Below are 19297 nucleotides of genomic sequence, written 5' to 3'. Positions count from 1 at the left end.
GGGGTGACCACATCTCTCACCGCTTGCTCTCTCTCTCTCTCTCTCTCTCTCTCTCTCTCTCTCTCGTTTTCTCTCTCACTCTCGCTTTCTCTCTCACTCTCCGTTATCTGTGATCTCCCGACAGATAGTCATTACCATCCTTCCTCCATCTGTCCATCAATACAGGCCCATTAGCCTGCCATGGACACTCAGATCCATCAAAAGGGGGAGGGATACATTTCCTTTTACCTCTCACACTTACCCTTTATAACATTGAATCCCAGGTAGTGCCGAGGCTCTATAAATAGTCCACAGGGTGCTGTCTCAGTGAATTACACATTGGAGATCACTATTCCGTGAATCTGAGCCATCAACATATATTCCTGTGATAGATTACAGTTCATAGAGCCACATTGGAAAAGTTGAATTCCAAAACGCTATATATTCCTTATCAGAAATGTTGGTAATTTAGCTTTTATTGTATAAAGAACTTATGAAAGAAATTGGTGTGATTTTTCACTATCTAATCATGGCATGAGGTTGTTCAATAACGAACATGCACAGTGAGGTCTGAAATTATTGACACCTTTGATAAATAATGACTTTATAAAATACATAATTAAAATGCTGAGCTATATTGTAAACTCCAAAAAATTGGGAAATTATAATATTTTATACTACTACAATTGCTCAGAGAAAGAGATAATTTTTTCTCAAAAAGTGACGGGTCAAAATTATTGACATCCGTAGAGATTCTTAGAAATAAAGTAGTCTAAAGTGTAGGATTTGGTCCCATATTCCTAGCACGCAATCACTAGATCAAGCTTGTGACTCTACAAACTTGTTGGATGCATTTGCAGTTCGTTTTAGTTGTGTTTCAAATTATTTTGTGCCCAATAGAAATGAAAGGTAAATTATGTATTGTGTCATTTTGGAGTCACTTTTATTATGAATGAGAATAGAATATGTTTCTAAACACTTCTACATTAATGTGGATGCTACCATGATTACCGATAACCCTGAATGAATCATGAATAATGATGAGCTAGAAAGTTACAGAGGGTCAAAGATCATACCCCCCTGACATGCTAACCTCTCACCATTACCAATAACAGGGGAGGTTAGTGTGTCTTGGGGGTGTGATCTTTGACCTCTGTAACTTTCTCACTCATCATTATTAATGATTCACAATACATTATTTACCATTCCTGTATCTTTCTCTGAGCAATTGTATTAGTATAAAATCATATATTTTCCCAAATTGTTTGAGCATACAATATTGTTCAATATTTGAATTATTTATTTTATACGGTCATTATTGTTCATCTTTATGGGTGTCAGTAATTTCAGACTTCACTGTATTTGTTTGAAGTCTATCACTGGTTTTATTTCAGAGAGACAAATAGTCATGTTTTTTTGCAAAACACTATATATGGTAAATAACTACAACTTAACTACAAAAAACAGTGCAAACATTTGTGACATCAATATATATATTTTTTTACCCCCCAAAAATAATCAACACAGTAATATGAGATATGAATGTAAAATATTTACTTAGGACATTTTCGTCATTTAGCAGATGCTCTTATCCAGAGCAACTTACAGTCAGTTCATTCATCTTAAGATGGCTAGGTGAGACAACCACATATCACAGTCAAATATACAGAACACAACCATTCCATTCCAGAGAATGAACGACTTTGATCAGAGCCCTCTGGCCAGAAGTAGTGCACTACGTAGGGAATAGGGTTCCAGTTGGGACGAAGCCTTAGTTGAAAGTGATCCTGTAGGTCACTGTAACCACTCTGGCTGATGACGGTGGTGTTCTGTGCTATGCAGCGAGGTTGTAGATTATTAGGCATTAGAGCAGAATGTTATTGGGAAGCCAAAGGCATCCAAACCTTAATATACTTTACCTTAGCTGCATATAGAATCATAATGTGGAGTCTCATATGTATTATTCATGTGTCTCCTTTACACATAAGATATATATCCTTTTTGCTTTTTAATGGGCTTACTCCTCATTTATACATCACCACTGTATGATGCATGTTGTTCATGAATCATCCCACACGACTCCCATTATATCTTATTTATACTCAATGTATCATAAAATATACAGTATGTGCATATAACATAACATGAAGTATACCCCTTGTAATATTCGACTTCAACTATGATGCCTGGTGTGTGTTTGTGTCCCTCGCAGCTCTTTGCAGGAGCAGAAGGAGGACCTCCGGAAGCGTCTGTCCTACACCACCCACAAGCTGGAGCTGCTAGAGAGCGAGTTTGACTCCACGCGCCAGTACCTGGAGACAGAGCTACGTCGCGCCCAGGAGGAACTCGACAAGTTCACAGACAAACTACGCAGGTATGCCAAACCGCAAAACCACACCCTCATGGATCTCATTGCATTGATTTGTGTGTTCATCTCTCGGGAAATATGCCCCATGTTATAGTCACATTCACAAGAAGTCTTTGAATACCTCTTAAGGGTAAAGCCTTAAAACTAACACGGTGGTACATTATCATGACGGATACATAGCAGAGACATCATTAATCCAATGGGTGCAGAAATTGTTCAATTATTAATAGTGTGAGTTGGTAAGCCGGTGTCATTGTGTGTCTCCTGGTAGAATACAAAGCAGCTACTCAGCACTGCAGAGGATCAACCAGGACCTGGAGGATAAGATCCATAGAAATGTAAGTGAAGTGTGCGCGTGTGTGTGTGTGTGTGTGTGTGTGTGTGTGTGTGTGTGTGTGTGTGTGTGTGTGTGTGTGTGTGTGTGTGTGTGTGTGTGTGTGTGTGTGTGTGCGTGTGTGCATGCATGCGTGCTTGCATGGGTGTGCGTGTGTGTGTGTGTGTGTGTGTGTGTGTGTGTGTGTGCGCACGTGCATACGTGCATACGTGCATGCATGTTTGTGTATACCTGTAGGTGTGTGTCTGCATGCTTACGTGTGTGAGTGCGTATGTGAGAGAGAACGCATGCGCGGAAGTGCATGCATATTTGTGTACACTTGTATATGTGTGTGTGTGTGTGTGTATGTGTGTGTGTGTGTGTGTGTGTGTGTGTGTGTGTGTGTGTGTGTGTGTGTGTGTGTGTGTGTGTGTGTGTGTGTGTGTGTGTGTGTGTGTGTGTGTGTGTGTACACGCACACGTGTCTAAGCAAGCAGTGGTCTTTACTCTTTAGAAAAGTTAGTGAAAAGCACTGAGCAGTGGATTTGAATATGAATACACTAGCTGTTGGTACCACTGACGTTAATTACAGCCTATTACAATAGCTTGTCCTCCTTCCTATGGCAGGATGATAGTGAGCCTATTGTTCTGGGCTAGCCCTGCGACTCACATCTTTTGTCGGATGCAGCTTTTCTAAAGGAAGCATACAATTAACCAGCCTGCCATCCCAGCATTGTATGATCATCATGTGTCTTCTTCCTCACTACGAATAGACAGCTGAATATGTCCCCTCTCTGAATTTGTCAAGGAAAAGATCATCATGATCACAAAGAGTTTGTAACGTTAAGATGTTGCAGGCTGATAGCAAAACCAGCTCTCACTGTCTCTTGTCAGAATTCGATTTTGAAGTTGTTCCAAACGTAAAATGTCGAGGTATTTAAGGTTAGGTTTAGGCATTAACTCTGAATGGTTAAGGTAATGGTTAAGGTTTGGGATAGGCTTTAAACGAAAGTATCAGAAAAAAACGTTCTATCACTGGATTCAAACTTGCAACCTTCGGAATCAGAGGCAGATGCTTACGCCTATCCAACATCGCTGTCCACAACAACCTAGCAAAACCAGAACCTACTTGACGGTGACAGCGATCACTGTTTCCCTTAGCGGCCGGTTTCCACGTTATCTCCCAACGTCCTCATACATGGATGGACGTTGACTACTGACTTGTATCACGGGTGACCTGGCTGAATAACAAGGAGGAGTGGAGAGGGTCTTCGTTTCATGGAACGTAAAGGGACAGAATCATTTATCAACGGGTTTCCTTGTATATCAAACTGTGAATTCTTACCAGTTGGATATTTATTCAGCTCAAATGCTCCCGCTTTAGCGGTTATCAAGTCGATGATGTAATTATCCTGTGCTCAGTAGATAATTAACAATTTTTTACACTTTACAAACCCCCAATCTGAATTTATTGTTTTAAATAATTTTGCGTTCCTTTGCTGTCATAAAAATCTATCGAAACAAAACTTAAACATAGCCAAAATCTGTGACTTACAGTGCCTTTGGGAAGTATTCAGACCCTTTTCCCAAATTTTGTTAAGTTACAGCGTTATTCTAAAATGGATAAAAAATATATATATAAATCCTCAGTAATCTACACACAATATCCCATAATGACCAAGCGAGAACAGTTTTTATTTTTTATTTTAGCAATGTATTAAAAATAAAGAAATGAAGCCTTCCCGAGTGGTGCAGTGGTCTAAGGCACTGCATCGCAGTAATAGCTGTGCCACTAGGGATTTTGGTTTCGAGTCCAGGCTCTGTCACAGCCGGCCATGACCGGGAGACCCATCGGGCGGCGCACAATTGGCTCAGCATCGTCTGGGTTAGGGGAGGGTCTGGCCAGCAGGGATGTCCTTGTCCCATCGTGCACTAGCGACTCCTTGGCCGGTCACAGTGCACGCAGACACGGTCACCAGGTGTACGGTGTTTCCTCCGACACATTGGTGCGGCTGGCTTCCGGGTTAAGTGGGCATTGTGTCAAGAAGCAGTGCGTCTTGGTTGTGTTTTGGAGGATGCACGGCTCTCGACCTTCGCCTTTTCCGAGTCCGTACGGGAGTTGCAGTGATGAGACGACTGTAACTACCAATTGCATACCACGAAATTCGGGAGAAAAGTGGGGGGGAGTGGTAAACCAGCTTTTACTGGTTCAAACAACAGACCTATCAGCTTGCTGCCAGCTCTTAGCAAACCGTTGACCAAATGTTTGACCAAATACAATGTTCTCTGTAAACAAATTAACAACAGACTTTCAGCATGCTTATAGATAAGGGCACTCAACATATACTGCACTGACACAAATGACTGATAATTTGTTGAAAGAAATTGATAATAAGAAGATTGTGGGAGCTGTACTGTTAGATTTCAGTGCAGCCTTTGATATTATTGACCATAACCTGTTGTTGAAAAAACATCTGTCATGGCTTTTCAACCTCTGCCATATCATGGATTTAGAGATATCTATCTAATAGAACTTTGAGGGTTTTCTTTAATGGAAGCTTCTCCAATGTCAAACATGCCAAATGTGGTGTACCGCAGGGCAGCTCTCTAGACCCTTTTTTTTTTTTACCAATGACCTGCCATTGGCATTAAACAAAGCATGTGTGTCAATGTATGCTGATGATTCAACCATATATGCATCAGCAACCATAGCTAATAAAGTCACTGAACCCCACAACAAAGAGTTGCAGCCTGTTTTGGAATAGGTGGCCAGCAATAAACTGGTCCTGAACATCTCTAAAATGAAGAGAATTGTATTAGGTACAAATCATTCCCGAAGTTCTAGACCTCAGCTGAATCTGGCAATAAAGGGTGTGGCTGTTGAACATGAGGAGACTAAATTACTTGGTGTTACCTTAGATTGTAAACTGTCATGGTCAAACCATATAGATTAAATGGTTGTAAAGATGAGGAGAGGTCTGTCCTTGATAAAGAGATGCTCTGCTTTTTTGACACAACACTCCAAAAAGCAAGTCATGCAGGCTCTAGTTTTATATTATCTTGATTATTGTCCAGTCGTGTGGTTGAGTGCCGCAAGGAAAGACCTAGTTAAGCTGCAGCTGGCCCAGCATGTCTTGCACTTCATTGTAATCAGAGGGCTAATATAAATACTATGCATGCAAGTCTCTCTTGGCTAAGAGTTGAGGAGAGACTGACTTCGTCACTTCTTCTTTTTATAAGAAATTGTTTGCAAAGTCAACGTACACACAGCTCTGCCACACACACTTAACCGGCCAGACATTTTCACAGTCCCCAATTCCAGAACAAATTCAAAGAAGCGTACAGTATTATATAGAGCCATTATTGCATGGAACTCCCTTCCATCTCATATTGCTCAAATGAACAGCAAACCTGGTTTAAAAAAACTGATAAAGCAACATCTTACGGGACAGCGCCTCTCCCCTGTTTGAACTAGATACATTTGCGTGTATGTATTGATAAGTAGGCTACGTGTCCCTTTTTTAAACTGATGTAGTTCTGTACTTGAGCTGTTGTTGTCCATTCATGTTCTGTATTATGTCATGTTTCATGTTTTGTGTGGACTCCAGGAAGAGTAGCTTCTGCTTTCGCAACAGCTAATGGGGATCCTAATAAAATACCCCAAAAAATACCAAATCATGACAGATCTACGATACCATTTATGTTTATGTAGTCTTCCCACAAGAGATTATTTGTTATATAAACCTCCATGCTCATGATCTACAGTTTGGTTGATCTTGAACTGTTACTTTCATCTACTTTCAGATTCAGATTGCTGGCATTCTTCATGATGGTCACAATCACTTCCCTTCCACTTCATCTGTGGAGTCAGGTAGTTCTGTTCTCCTGGTAACAGGAAGCAGGAAAACCAGAGCCCCACCAACCAATGAAAGGCCGCAGAACACAATAGTGGGGAGTGACCAGTGGTACATGGCCAATAGATTGACGCTTTGCCTGTTTGATGGTTCGTCAGAGGTCATTTGGGATTTCTTACAAGCGTCCGGATTAGTGTCCCGCTCCTTAAAACTGCGGCTCTAGACTTTAGCTCAGTGCGTATGTTGCCTGTAATCCATGGCTTCTTGTTGGGATATGTACATACTGTCGCTGTGGGGACGACATTGTTAATGCACTTATTATTGTGGGGCTGATAGTCCCCATAATATATAGGTATTGGTTGAAGTTCAGTATTAAATCTCCCTACCACAACACACGGACAGACGGCCTCTCGTCATGAACCGTCCGTCCATTACCGAGAAACACATAGTAGATTTTTTAACAGGGTCATTAGCAATTAAGTTTGAAAAGTATTTCTTGTTCTTTCTTAGCTCAAATTCTAGAGGTCGGATTAAAACGAGACTATAGCGTCCATAAAGTGATCATTGGACTTAAAAAATGGCAGATTGCAACAGTTGTTATTACATTTATAATTTATCCTACTCACGTGCACATTTCCGTCCATTAAAAAAATTAAGATTTTTTTAGCCGAAGCTCAGAGTTCTGTAACATCGGGTCGGTTGCTCGACAACAACACAGCTACTTGCACCAGGCTGCCAGTCATAAGAAGTGTATGCTAACAAACCTAGGCTACTGTATATACAGTATATTCGGAAAGTATTCAGACCCCTTGACTTTTTCCACATTTTGTTACGTTACAGCCTTATACTACAATTGATTAAATCGTTTTTTTCTCTCATCAATCTACACACAATATCCCATAATGACAAAGCAAAAACTTTTCTTTTTTTTAATTTGCACTGATTCAGAGTGACCATCATGTTCTTGGTCACGTCCCTGACCAAAGCCCTTCTCCCCTGATTGCTCAGTTTCGCTGGGCGGCCAGCTCTAGGAAGAGTCCTGGTGGTTCCAAACTTCTTCCATTTAAGAATGATGACGGCCACTGTGTTCTTGGGGACCTTCAATGCTGCAGACATTTTTGGTACCCTTCCCCAGATCTGTGCCTTGACACCATCCTGTCTCTGAGCTTTACGAACAATTGTGTTTGTACATGAGGTTCCAAGTTAGAAGTACTTGTTTATCAAAGTTAGCAAGCTTAGTAGGGATTTTACCCACATCAAAAGTGCATTTGAGTCAGAATTCTAGACCACCAATCTGGTGGAATATTAAATTAGGGATTATATTCCAAATGCAATCCTTATTTCTTCAATTGTTTGTATCCATTTGATCTTAAAGATTATATTAGAGGTTTTAAAATCCAGAGCATTCAACCCTCCCTCATTTTGAGTGCAACATATTACCGCTTTTCTTAAATAATGAGGTTTATTCCTCCGTATGAAGTTAAATAATTTAGTATCAACCATTTTAGTTACTGACAGAGGAACATCTAAGGCAAGGGAGGTATAAACTAATCTGGACAGACCTTCAGATTTTGACAAAAGTACACGTCCAGATAAAGAAAGATCTCTTAGTAGCAAGGAGTTAAATCTCTTTCCGATTTTCTCTACAATAGGAGAGAAATTTAAGTTGGCCCTTTCTTTCTGATCTTTGCTCATTTTAATACCAAGATATGTGATCACATATTTTACAGGGATATTACATACTGAGTTTAAGTCACATCTTTTCAACGCAAATAATTCACATTTCCTAATATTCAGAGATAAACCAGATACATGTGAGAAGGCATTCATACACTCAATAGCTTTCCTGACCTCATTATGATCATTCCAAAAAATGGTGTCGTCAGCCAATTGTGAACATTTTATCTCTTTATCTTGTATCTGAATACCCCTAAAACTATCCTTATTTATATGAAGTGCCATAACTTGTATGACCAATAAAAATAAGAAAGGAGAAATTGGGCATCCATGTTTAAGCTGTTACTATTATTGTAAAGTGTCTTAATTACACTTTGAAAATATTGACCAAAACAAAAAATCGAAGTCTCAAAAAGAAAATTATGTTAAACTGTATCAAAAGCCTTGTAAAAGTCTACAAATAAAATAAAGCTATCTTCCATAATGTGCTCATTGTAGTCTATCAAGTCCAATACAAGTTGAATATTATTATATATATATGTCTGCCCATCATAAAACCAGTCTGGGTATCATCATCAATGATTTGGTCAAGACTTTTTTAAAGTCTTTCTGCAAAAATGGATGCAAGTAGCTTTCCATCATTGTTCATTAATGTGATTGGTCTCCAATTTTCTATCATAGGATCTTTGTTTGGTTTGGGGATTATGAGGCCTTGTGTCACAGAAACAGGCAGGACCCCTATGTCAATAGCCTCCTTAAAAACATTAAATATAAATACAACAATATCCTCCTGAAAATATTTATATAATTCACTAATAAGGCCATCATTCCCTGGAGATTTGTTCTCTTTTAACTTGCTGATACATTTATTTTATTTCATTAATATAAATTCATCACAAGACTTTTGGAAGTCTTCATCTATGAATTTTGCATAGTCTTTGGCAGAGTCTAGAAAGGCAGATATGTAACTAGTATGACATATCACTGCTATAAAGGTTGCCATAGAATTATGAAACATATTTTGTTTTCATTTTCTTTGCCATCTATATTACACTTATGAATACACTGCCTTGCAAAAGTATTCATCCCCCTTGGCGTTTTTCCTTTTTGTTGCATTACAACCTGTAATTTAAATTGATTTTTATTTGGATTTCATGTAATGGACATACACAAAATAGTGAAGTGAAATTTAAAAAAATAAAAAATGGAAAAGTGGTGGGTGCATATGTATTCACCCCTTTGCTATGAAGCCTCTAAATAAGATCTGGTGCAAACAATTACCTTCAGACGTCACATAATTAGTTAAATAAAGTCCACCTGTGTGCAATCTAAGTGTCACATGATCTGTCACATGATCTCAGTACCTGTTCTGAAAGGTCCCAGAGTCTGCAACACCACCAAGCAAGCGGCACCATGAAGACCAAGGAGCTCTCCAAACAGGTCAGGGACAAAGTTGTGGAGAAGTACAGATCAGGGTGGGGTTATAAAAAAATATATGAAACTTTGAACATCCACTGAGCACCATTAAATCCATTATTAAAAAATGGAAAGAATATGGCACCACAACAAACCTGCCAAGAGAGGGCTGCCCACCAAAACTCATGGACCAGGCAAGGAGGGCATTAATCAGAGAGGCAACAAAGAGACCAAAGATAACCCTGAAGGAGCTGCAAAGCTTCACAGCGGAGATTAGAGTATCTGTCCATAGGACCACTTTAAGCCGTACACTCCACAGAGCTGGGCTTTACGGAAGAGTGGCCAGAAAAAAAGCCATTGCTTAAAGAAAAAAATTAGCAAACACATTTGGTGTTTGCCAAAAGACTCCCCAAAACATATGGAAGAAGCTACTCTGGTCAGATGAGACTAAAATTGAGCCTTTTGGCCATCAAGGAAAACGCTATGTCTGGCACAAACCCAACACCTCTCATCACCCTGAGAACACCATCCCCACAGTTAAGCATGGTGGTGGCAGCATCATGCTGTGGGGATGTTTTTCATCAACAGGGACTGGGAAACTGGTCAGAATTGAAAGAATGATGGATGGTGCTAAATACAGGGAAATTCTTGAGGGAAACCTGTTTCAGTCTTCCAGAGATTTGAGACTGGGACGGAGGTTCACCTTCCAGCAGGACAATGACCCTATGAATACTGCTAAAGCAACACTCGAGTGGTTTAAGGGGAAACATTTAAATGTCTTGGTATGGCCTCGTCAAAGCCCAGACCTCAATCCAATTGAGAATCTGTGGTGCGACTTAAAGATTGCTGTACTCCAGCGGAACCCATCCAACTTGAAGGAGCTGTAGCAGTTTTGCCTTGAAGAATGGGCAAAAATCCGTGGCTAGATGTGCCAAGCTTATAGAGACATACCCCAAGAGACTTGCAGCTGTAATTGCTGCAAAAGGTGGGTGAATAGTTATGCATGCAGTTTTTTTGTCTTATTTATTGTTTGTTTCACAAGAAAAAATATTTTGCATCTTCAAAGTGGTAGGCATGTTGTGTAAATCAAATGATACAACTCCCCCCAAAATCAATTTTAATTGCAGGTTGTAAGGCAACAAAATAGAAAAATGCCAAGGGGGGTGAATATTTTCGCAAGCCGCTGTAGATGTAAATTCAGAATTTTTTCTCTCATACTTCATTAATTCCCAATATTTTCCATAAGACTTAAATAGTTGGGCTTTCCTCCAATTTTCTTGTATAACATCTTTGGCGTCCATCTTGAAATTATCATTTTCCAACAGTCTACTATTGAGTTTCCAATAACTCCAGTTCGGTTTATTAACTTCAGATCCATTAATATTTAAAGATAAGAATATAACCTTATGATCAGCAAGAATTGATGTTTCAATGGATACCTAGGACTACAGTATTTTCTAATGACATAGAAATCAACCAGAAGTCAATTCTTGACTGTCTGGACATGGTCCTTGTTACTCCAAGTGAAGTCCTTTTTATCAGGATATTTAGATCTCCAAATATCGACTAATCCAAGACCAAGACAGGTTATTTAACTCAGAATTAACAATTATGGATCTGTTAGGAGGGAGATATCTGTCAATCATCACATTAGATACAGAATTAAAATCTCCACCTAAAATCATTTTGATATCCTGAAATACACTCTATACTCTATACATAACTCTATTAATCTCTTTTTCAAATTCTTGAAATAATATCTTGTTGTTTTGTTTGTTGTTGGATGCATAAGTGCCAGTGCCCCTGTGACAACAATTTTGGACCCCCTTGTGGCCCCCCTAAATGTGGAGTATGAAATAATTTTTACATAACTCATTTTTGCTATCATTCTTTTTTTACATCCGTTATTAGACAGTGGCAACGATGATGATTATGAACATGGTCTTTTGCCTGCTAATGCCTGCAATGCAGTGAAGAAAACGATATGACAACAACAACGTCTAATGTAACTGGCCCCTCTAACAGTACAACTGGACCCAGCTTGGCCCCCCCCAGTTGAAATGGTCTAGAACCGCCACTGCTGCAGAGTGGTTGTTACCATATGATAACCAGATATCGTTACCCCATTGATTTTTCCAAAAAGCTAAATCGGAAGAACGAGCATGTGTCTCTTGTAGAAAGTAAAAGTCTACATTAAACCGTTTTCAATACAGGAAAATAGCCTTACTGTCACGTCCTGACCAGTATAGGGGTTATTTGTTATTGTAGTTTGGTCAGGACGTAGCAGGGGGTGTTTGTTTTATGTGGTTCAGGGTGTGTTTTGTGTATGTGTTTAGGTAGAGGGGTATTTGATTTATTAGTCCGGGGTTTGTTAGTTATTGTTCTATGTTAGTATATATTCTATGTTCTATCTAGTCTTTTGTATTTCTATGTTTAGTTAATTGGGGTTGGACCTTCAATTGGAGGCAGCTGGTTATTGTTGCCTCTGATTGAGGGTCCTATAATTAGGAGTTTGTTTTTCATGGGTTTTTGTGGGAGATTGTTCTTGTTTAGCTGTTTGCCTGACAAAACTGTCAAGTTCGTTTTGTTTTGTATACGTGTTATGTGTTTTCCTTCTTCACCAAATAAAAAGAAGATGAGTGTACATTTTCCCGCTGCGTCTTGGTCTCTACCCTTCGACACCCATGACACTTACGTTTGAGCAAATTACGAATACCCCTGACATTAATTGAACAAAGAGATAAAGACATAAACTTCAACCAACAACCTTGTTATGCTAACATAAGCTTTTCCTAAGGATATGTAACTCAAAAGGATTTCCATCCCATTATTAACCTCTCCAACAAAAAACAAACGAATACTGGTCATAAAGTTACCAAAGTGTTCTTACTCCCACAAGGGGGAGACATTGTGTAGACTTTACAATAAGCAGTTATTCACCTATAGTTAGTTTAGTTTACCAGTTCTCAGGTCAGCCTTTTCTCATTTAAGTGTTTGTGTGAATTCTTTATAATAAAAGGCTGCTTTTCACCTGGCAATTAGGCAGTTTTTAGGCCTACCAGTTCTGTCTGAGTTAGACTCTGGCTCTCTCTCAAATGTTCTGATTTGGCCGCAATTCTTTCCCAACGATGATCACTCTTGCACCGACAAAAAATGCAGTCTTCCCTGCCTTTCGAGCTGCAGCCACCATCGGCCACAGTTTCTCTCGTGTCACTTTGTTCGCTGAGGTCAGATTCTCAGTGAACCTCAATTTTTGCTTGATGAGGAACTCACAATTCTTTGCTCGCCTCCAGAGAAGATACCGTGTAGATCTGTTGGTGAACCGGATGATGGTTGTCCTCGGTCTCTTGTCTTAATCCTTGAGTCTTCCCAAACGATGAACGATGTCCACATTTTTCTGAAGTTTGCCTTTTGATTCGGGAATGACAGCTCCACAGATGTCAACAACTCTGCATTTGATGTCCTCACCCGCCTACTCTGGAATTCCATGGAGCCTCAGGTTCCACCTGCGCTGGTATCTCTCCGCCTCATTCACCTTTTGCTCGAGTTCAGCTACCTTCTTTTTCATTTTCCTGGCCGATAACTTCCACTTTCTTCATGCCACTTTTGAGGGTTTTCACTTCTCCAAAGATAAAGTCAAAAGTTTTTTTCATGACCTCAATTTTCATCGTGTTCTCTCTAACCATGTCCTCCAAGCCATTTGCCCTTTCATCTATCTTTGCTGTCAAAAGCATTACAATATTGTTTTGCATCTCAAGAAGTGACACCCTCTTGGCCTCTCATCTTTTTCCCTTGGGGCTTGACTGGAGTGCCGGGGTCGTAAGGTAACGGCCTGAGCTGGGGACTGGAGGGGAGCAAGTTGTGAGCATTGTTGTCTATGCTCACCAAATTTTCATCACCCATAGTAGTATTTCCACCCACAGTTACATTCTGAAGAGGAGTACCCAAAACCATACCATCTTTTGCTGTTAATTTTTCATCTGATGATTTCTCAATTTCTTTTCTTTTGGTTCTGGAAGTTTCCATGTAATGTTAGACAAGCTAGTTTTTGAGCTAGCTAGGTATCTAGTGTTGTCGCTAAATTAATTGTTTTAGAGGTGAATAACTTGCAGAAAGTAATCAATTACTTTGGTAAACAAACTAAACCATATTCATACAGGGTTTTATGACCTTCGAAATGACTAAATGGTCATATTTGGGTAAGGAAATCCAATAATTCCTTCAGCTACCAAAAAATGTATCTGCACTGACCGCCATCTTGCGAGCACCCCTTATACATACTATATATACAGCCAGTTAATGTTAGCTAGCGAGGTAACGTTATCTAATGTCTAATGTCTATCTAATGTGTTTGGCCAGTTCATGCACCACAGTTTATCATGCTTTCTTACATAAAACATAGCTAGTTAATGTTAGTTACATTAAGTTTAAAACCACCAAACTTTGGGAAATTGCCCCGCTGCTCACATTCATTTGCATTGCACAGACCAAGCTACGGTAAGAGAAGGTAGCCAGATTTCACACAGGACAAACGCTGCAGTTAGCGACAGTACATTTCCTCAACTAAGAACAACCAAGACCACACAAACCATAGCCGAGAAAACGAATTGTTTTGTTAAGAAAAAGCTATGTATGAACCTCATATAGTAAATGGTTGAACCCCAAACGCACATGGCTAGCAAACCAAAGGTTGAGTGTTCCAATCTCATCATGGGCAGCTTTAGCATTTTAGCTAATTACCAACTTTGCAACTACTTACTACTTTTTAGCTACTTTGCAACTACTTAGCATGTTAGCTAATCCTTCCCCTACCCAAATTCTTTAACGCAACTCCTAACCCTAACCCCTAGCATAGCTAACATTAACATTAGCGTTAGCCACCTAGCTAACGTTAGCCACAACACATGTTATTTCGTAGCATATCATACTTATTGGAAATTCGTAACATATTGTATGAATTGAAGTTCGTAACATATCATACAAATTGCAATTTGCAACATAATCTACTAATTGTAATTCGTAACATATCATACAAAATTAATGATGGACATCCACAAATTAATACATACCATACGAAACATAACATATTATACTAAATGGAGTGTCTCAGATTTAGGTACATAATAATACGAAATGCTATGAGATCAGGTTGCAGCAGCGTGCCGTCAAAAGAAAACTAAATGCTTGCTAACTTGGTTAATTACGTGATTAAATTAATCTGTTTTCAACAAATCACCTGTTTTAGATGGTTTCTTTTTAATCAAGCAAGATACATAAACGTGCAATCACTACTGAGTGAATTAACTAAATAAAAACTTCCTGTCATCACCAGACTGTCCATTTTAGAGTGTCAAGTTGCCTTTGGAACTGAAGGTCCTAGGTTTGCATCTTGGAGGATACATTTTTACCATTCTCTTTAGTGTATAGTTTTGACACACAGCACTTTTTGCATTTATTAGGTGGCTCTTAAAAGCGCCTTTTGGTTTGTGAAGTGGCAGTGAGTGTGGTGGTGTGTACTACTGTGTGCGTCTTTCTAGAACGGAGGAGAGACCATCTCTCAGACTCTCAAGGAAGAAAGAGGTCGTTGTCCTCATCAGTGAGATGCACGCCATCCCTACAGTACTGCCCGGGGACACAGTGCTTTATGGCAGAGTGGCGGATTGTGGGCATGTTCCTGTCACAGAGAAATGCAAGCTGGCCCATGTGGAACTGACGAATGACTTATACCAATTTAAATGCACACAGTACATATGGTACTTTGCCACTATCAATACTTAAGATGTGTGTTCTGTTCCAAATCTGTGAGTACTCCCACTCCCACCTGTTTTCATGTTTATACTGCCATTTATAAATGAGGACATTGTGCTATTTTACTGGAGTTGGACAGCTGTGTACAGCATTACTTAGGACATTTGTATCTGAAGTTTTGTTTTCAAGGATTTAGAGCACCTATCCAATTTCAGATTTGTTAAAACTGTATGTCTATCATTTTTCTTAAGAGTTTTGTACTTGTCTCATGACTGTATTTTACAGGTGTTTCTCAGCAATTTGTCATTTGTTGCAGTGTTTGTAAAAGGAGTTATCAAAATTGCTCTTGACGATCCACCTCGTTATGCAGGCTTCTCTGTTTAAGCCCAGTGCTACCACACCTGATTCTACCACTCAGCTGTTCACCGAGACCATGAGTAGTAGAATCAGGTGTGGTAGAACTGGGCTTGAACAAAAAAGCCTGCCTAAACCTGTAGCTTCTCAAGAGCAATTGTGGCCATCTGTGAATTGTATTTACAAAGTTGACTATATGAATGTACATTTGGTTGTAAATGTTATATTTAGTGATAACTCACTTTTGTTTACAGGTAATGTAGTACTAGGCCTTTCTTCAGTAAACTTGTACATAGTTCATGGGTACATGTATTTTCCAGGAGCTTGCTCGATTGTCTTAAGAGAGATCAGGGAAAATGTTTCCAGTTTACTCCATATTGGCTTAAAAGGGATTCTGGTTTTTCACTTTCCTCTGGAAAATCAGCTGTTAATATTAGATGAATACTAACAATGACATTATTTCTGTTGCCATTTTTATTTGTTGTTTACTCTTACTTAACTTTTATTGCTGTGTTATGCTGTATTATTATAATGTTGTATAATGATGTTACATAATCACTTTCCGGTGTAAAAAACATGGAAATTAAAACAAAATACAATGTTTTAAGTGAGAAAAGGCATTGGTCTGAAACAGAAAAAGAAAGGAAATTCATATGAGCACCACAATGCCTATTCCACCCATGCTCTACCAAGATTTTCCAGCACACAGCTTTGACCTACGACAGTAGCTACTGTGTGTTGGTATTGTACTTCAAACCTTCTCAAACAGCCTAATTCATACTCTGTCCAGTGTCTGTGTGAAGCTGCCAGTTGAAGACTTGTGAGGCGTCTGTTTCTCAAACTAGACACTCTAATGTACTTGTCCTCTTGCTCAGTTGTGCACCGGGCCTCCCACTCCTCTTTCTATTCTGGTTACAGCCAGTTTGCGCTGTTCTGTGACGGGAGTAGTAAACAGCATTGTACGAGATCTTCAGTTTCTTGCCAATTTCTCACATGGAATAGCCTTCATTTCTCAGAGCAAGAATAGACTGACGAGTTTCAGAAGAAAGTGCTTTGTTTTTGGCCATTTTGAGCCTGTAATCGAACCCACAAATGCTGATTCTCCACATACTCAACTAGTCTAAAGAAGGCCAGTTTTATTGCTTCTTTAATCAGAACAACAGTTTTCAGCTGTGCTAACATAATTGCAAAAGGGTTTTCTAATGATCAATTAGCCTTTTAAATTAATAAACTTGGATTAGCTAACACAACGTGCCATTGTAACACAGGAGTGATGGTTGCTGATTATGGGCCTCTGTACACCTATGTAGATATTCCATTAAAAATCTTCCGTTTCTAGCTACAATAGTAATTTACAACATTAACAATATCGACACTGTATTTCTGATCAATTTGATATTATTTTAATGGAAAGAAAATGTGTTTTTATTTCAAAAACAAGGACATTTCTATGTGACCCCAAACTTTTGAATGGTAATTTATACAGTTGAAGTTGCTCCCAAGGATGAACTAGACTTGTGGAGGTCTACAATCTTTTTTCTGAGGTCTTGGCTGATTTCTTTTGATTTCCCCATGATGTCAAGCAAAGAGGCATTGAGTTTGAAAGTAGGCCTTGAAATACATCCACAGGTACACCTCCAATTGACTCAAATGATATCAATTAGCCTATCAGATGCTTCTAAAGCCATGACATCATTTTCTGGAATTTTCCAAGCTGTTTAAAGGCACAATCAACTTAGTGTATGTAAACTTCTGACGCACTGGAATTGTGATACAGTGAATTATAAGTTAAATAATCTGTCTGTAAACAATTGTTGGAAAAATTACTTGTGTCATGCACAAAGTAGATGTCCTAACCGACTTGCCAAAACTCGTTTGTTAACAAGAAATTTGTGGTGGTTGAAAAACCATTTTTAATGACTTCAACCTAAGTGTATGTAAACTTCCAACTTCAACTGTATATCCACTGTACCTCAATTACCTCGTACCCCTGCACATCAACTCGCTACTTGTACCCCGTGTATATACTGTAGTCACGCTATCGTTACTCATTTTTATATTTCTCTCTTTCTCTCTCTCCATTGTTGGGAAGGGCCCATAAGTAAGCATTTCACTGTTAGTCTACACCTGTTGTTTATGAAGCATGTGACAAATAACATTTTTATTTTTATTTGGGTTTGTTTGGACAAAAATAAAACTAGCGAATAGGACTGGGAGGATGAGGTTTGGCAGGCATAGTTGAAACTCTATAAGCTTCTGGAACAATTCAAAATCTCCAATGGTAATCAGGACCTTGCCATATTCTGCCATCTTTATTCAAGGGAGTGCCAGAGCGTCTTGGCAAGTGGCAAGGACAGTCGGCTTCAGTCAGAAGCCCCAGTCAGTTCAGTGGTACAGTGTAGAAGCACCTAGAAGATGCAACTCAATTTTCAACGGATGTGTGGATAATTCCTTCTGAGGGGACCAGCTGCACACAATGCCAAGTTTAGGCAAGGGCCATCTTGGTGGACTTTCACCTAGTTTACTCACCTAGAGTTATAAATCTTCATGGTGAAGCCGGCAGACCTGTAATTTCTGATAAGTTGACTTGACTGGAGAGAGAGAGAAGAATTGAGGCCACAGAGCTTTGGGGTACAGGTAGTCGTGAAAATGGAAAGTCTAATAGCACCAGATGCTAAAAGCACCAACAGGACGGTATAAATCCTCTTAAATGTAACTAAATGTAATCTAAAATGGAATGTACGTAATCCCCAAAAGTAATTATTTATCATGAGAGGGCCGTAAACAATAACTAGTAATGCTGCATAATCAAAGAAAGGTTCAAATCTCATATGATGTATTTCCTATTCAACAAAACTAGATGAATAAGGCTTGAAATTATTTATATATTTTTCTAAATATAGTATAATCAATTTATAAAATAACTAACTACAAGATTTCACCTTCCTTATAACTGTAAAATACATATTTCTATATTTAGTGTTAGAAATGTGCATGTATTCTGAAGCTCTCTCTTGTTCAAAATGTCTGCCCCAATTGCTGTGAACGTCTCACAGAGCTCTAGCTTGGCTTCCTGAACCGGTTAGGAACTCGCCTTTCATCTCATATTAATTATAAAGTGTTTTTTGTTTAAAATCTATTAATGATTTTATATTACTTGCTATAAATCTATCTCTGAAACCAATCTCTCCTGTTGCGTTAAGACGTAAGGATTCCAGGCATATGTGCTGTTAGTGTCTATGACGTAGGGTTCAGCCAGAAGTTGATGGACAGTCGGAAGAGCAAATAAAATGGTAGGAGGGACATCGCAGTTTTGAGTGGTTTTAGATTTCCCCTCCTGCTTCACCAAGGCAGAAGAGACATACTCCTGTGTCCATGAGAATCATGGCTACCACTCAAGCACGCCATTTCGATCTATGGTGTTCACATATCGATTTATAAGCAAAAAATGTTGGCCGAACCGGTACCAGACCCACGCTGGTCCCCAACACAGGGGAATTTACATCTAATAGCAAAAAAGGCAAATTATTCTTCTGAGGTTTAAGATTATAAAGTAATGCTGAATTACGTACATGCATCATTACAGACG

The 19297-nt window shown here is 39.1% G+C and overlaps 1 protein-coding gene across 8 annotated transcripts in view; it reads left to right on the top strand.

The window, feature by feature from the left end:
- Positions 1 to 19297, top strand: part of si:dkey-174m14.3 (brain-enriched guanylate kinase-associated protein) — a 34173-nt gene that overhangs the window by 9180 nt on the left and 5696 nt on the right. For all 8 annotated transcript variants that reach the window (XM_029733286.1, XM_029733284.1, XM_029733280.1 and 5 more), the window contains 2 exons: positions 2192 to 2353; positions 2619 to 2685. In XM_029733286.1, coding sequence (XP_029589146.1) covers positions 2192 to 2353; positions 2619 to 2685 — 229 coding nt within the window. The remainder of the gene's footprint in view (positions 1 to 2191; positions 2354 to 2618; positions 2686 to 19297) is intronic.

Source organism: Salmo trutta, chromosome 35, assembly GCF_901001165.1.
Source record: "Salmo trutta chromosome 35, fSalTru1.1, whole genome shotgun sequence".
Taxonomy (NCBI): domain Eukaryota; kingdom Metazoa; phylum Chordata; class Actinopteri; order Salmoniformes; family Salmonidae; genus Salmo; species Salmo trutta.
The sequence above is the reverse complement of the archived record's forward strand: the minus strand, read 5'-3'. Positions and strand labels throughout refer to the sequence as shown.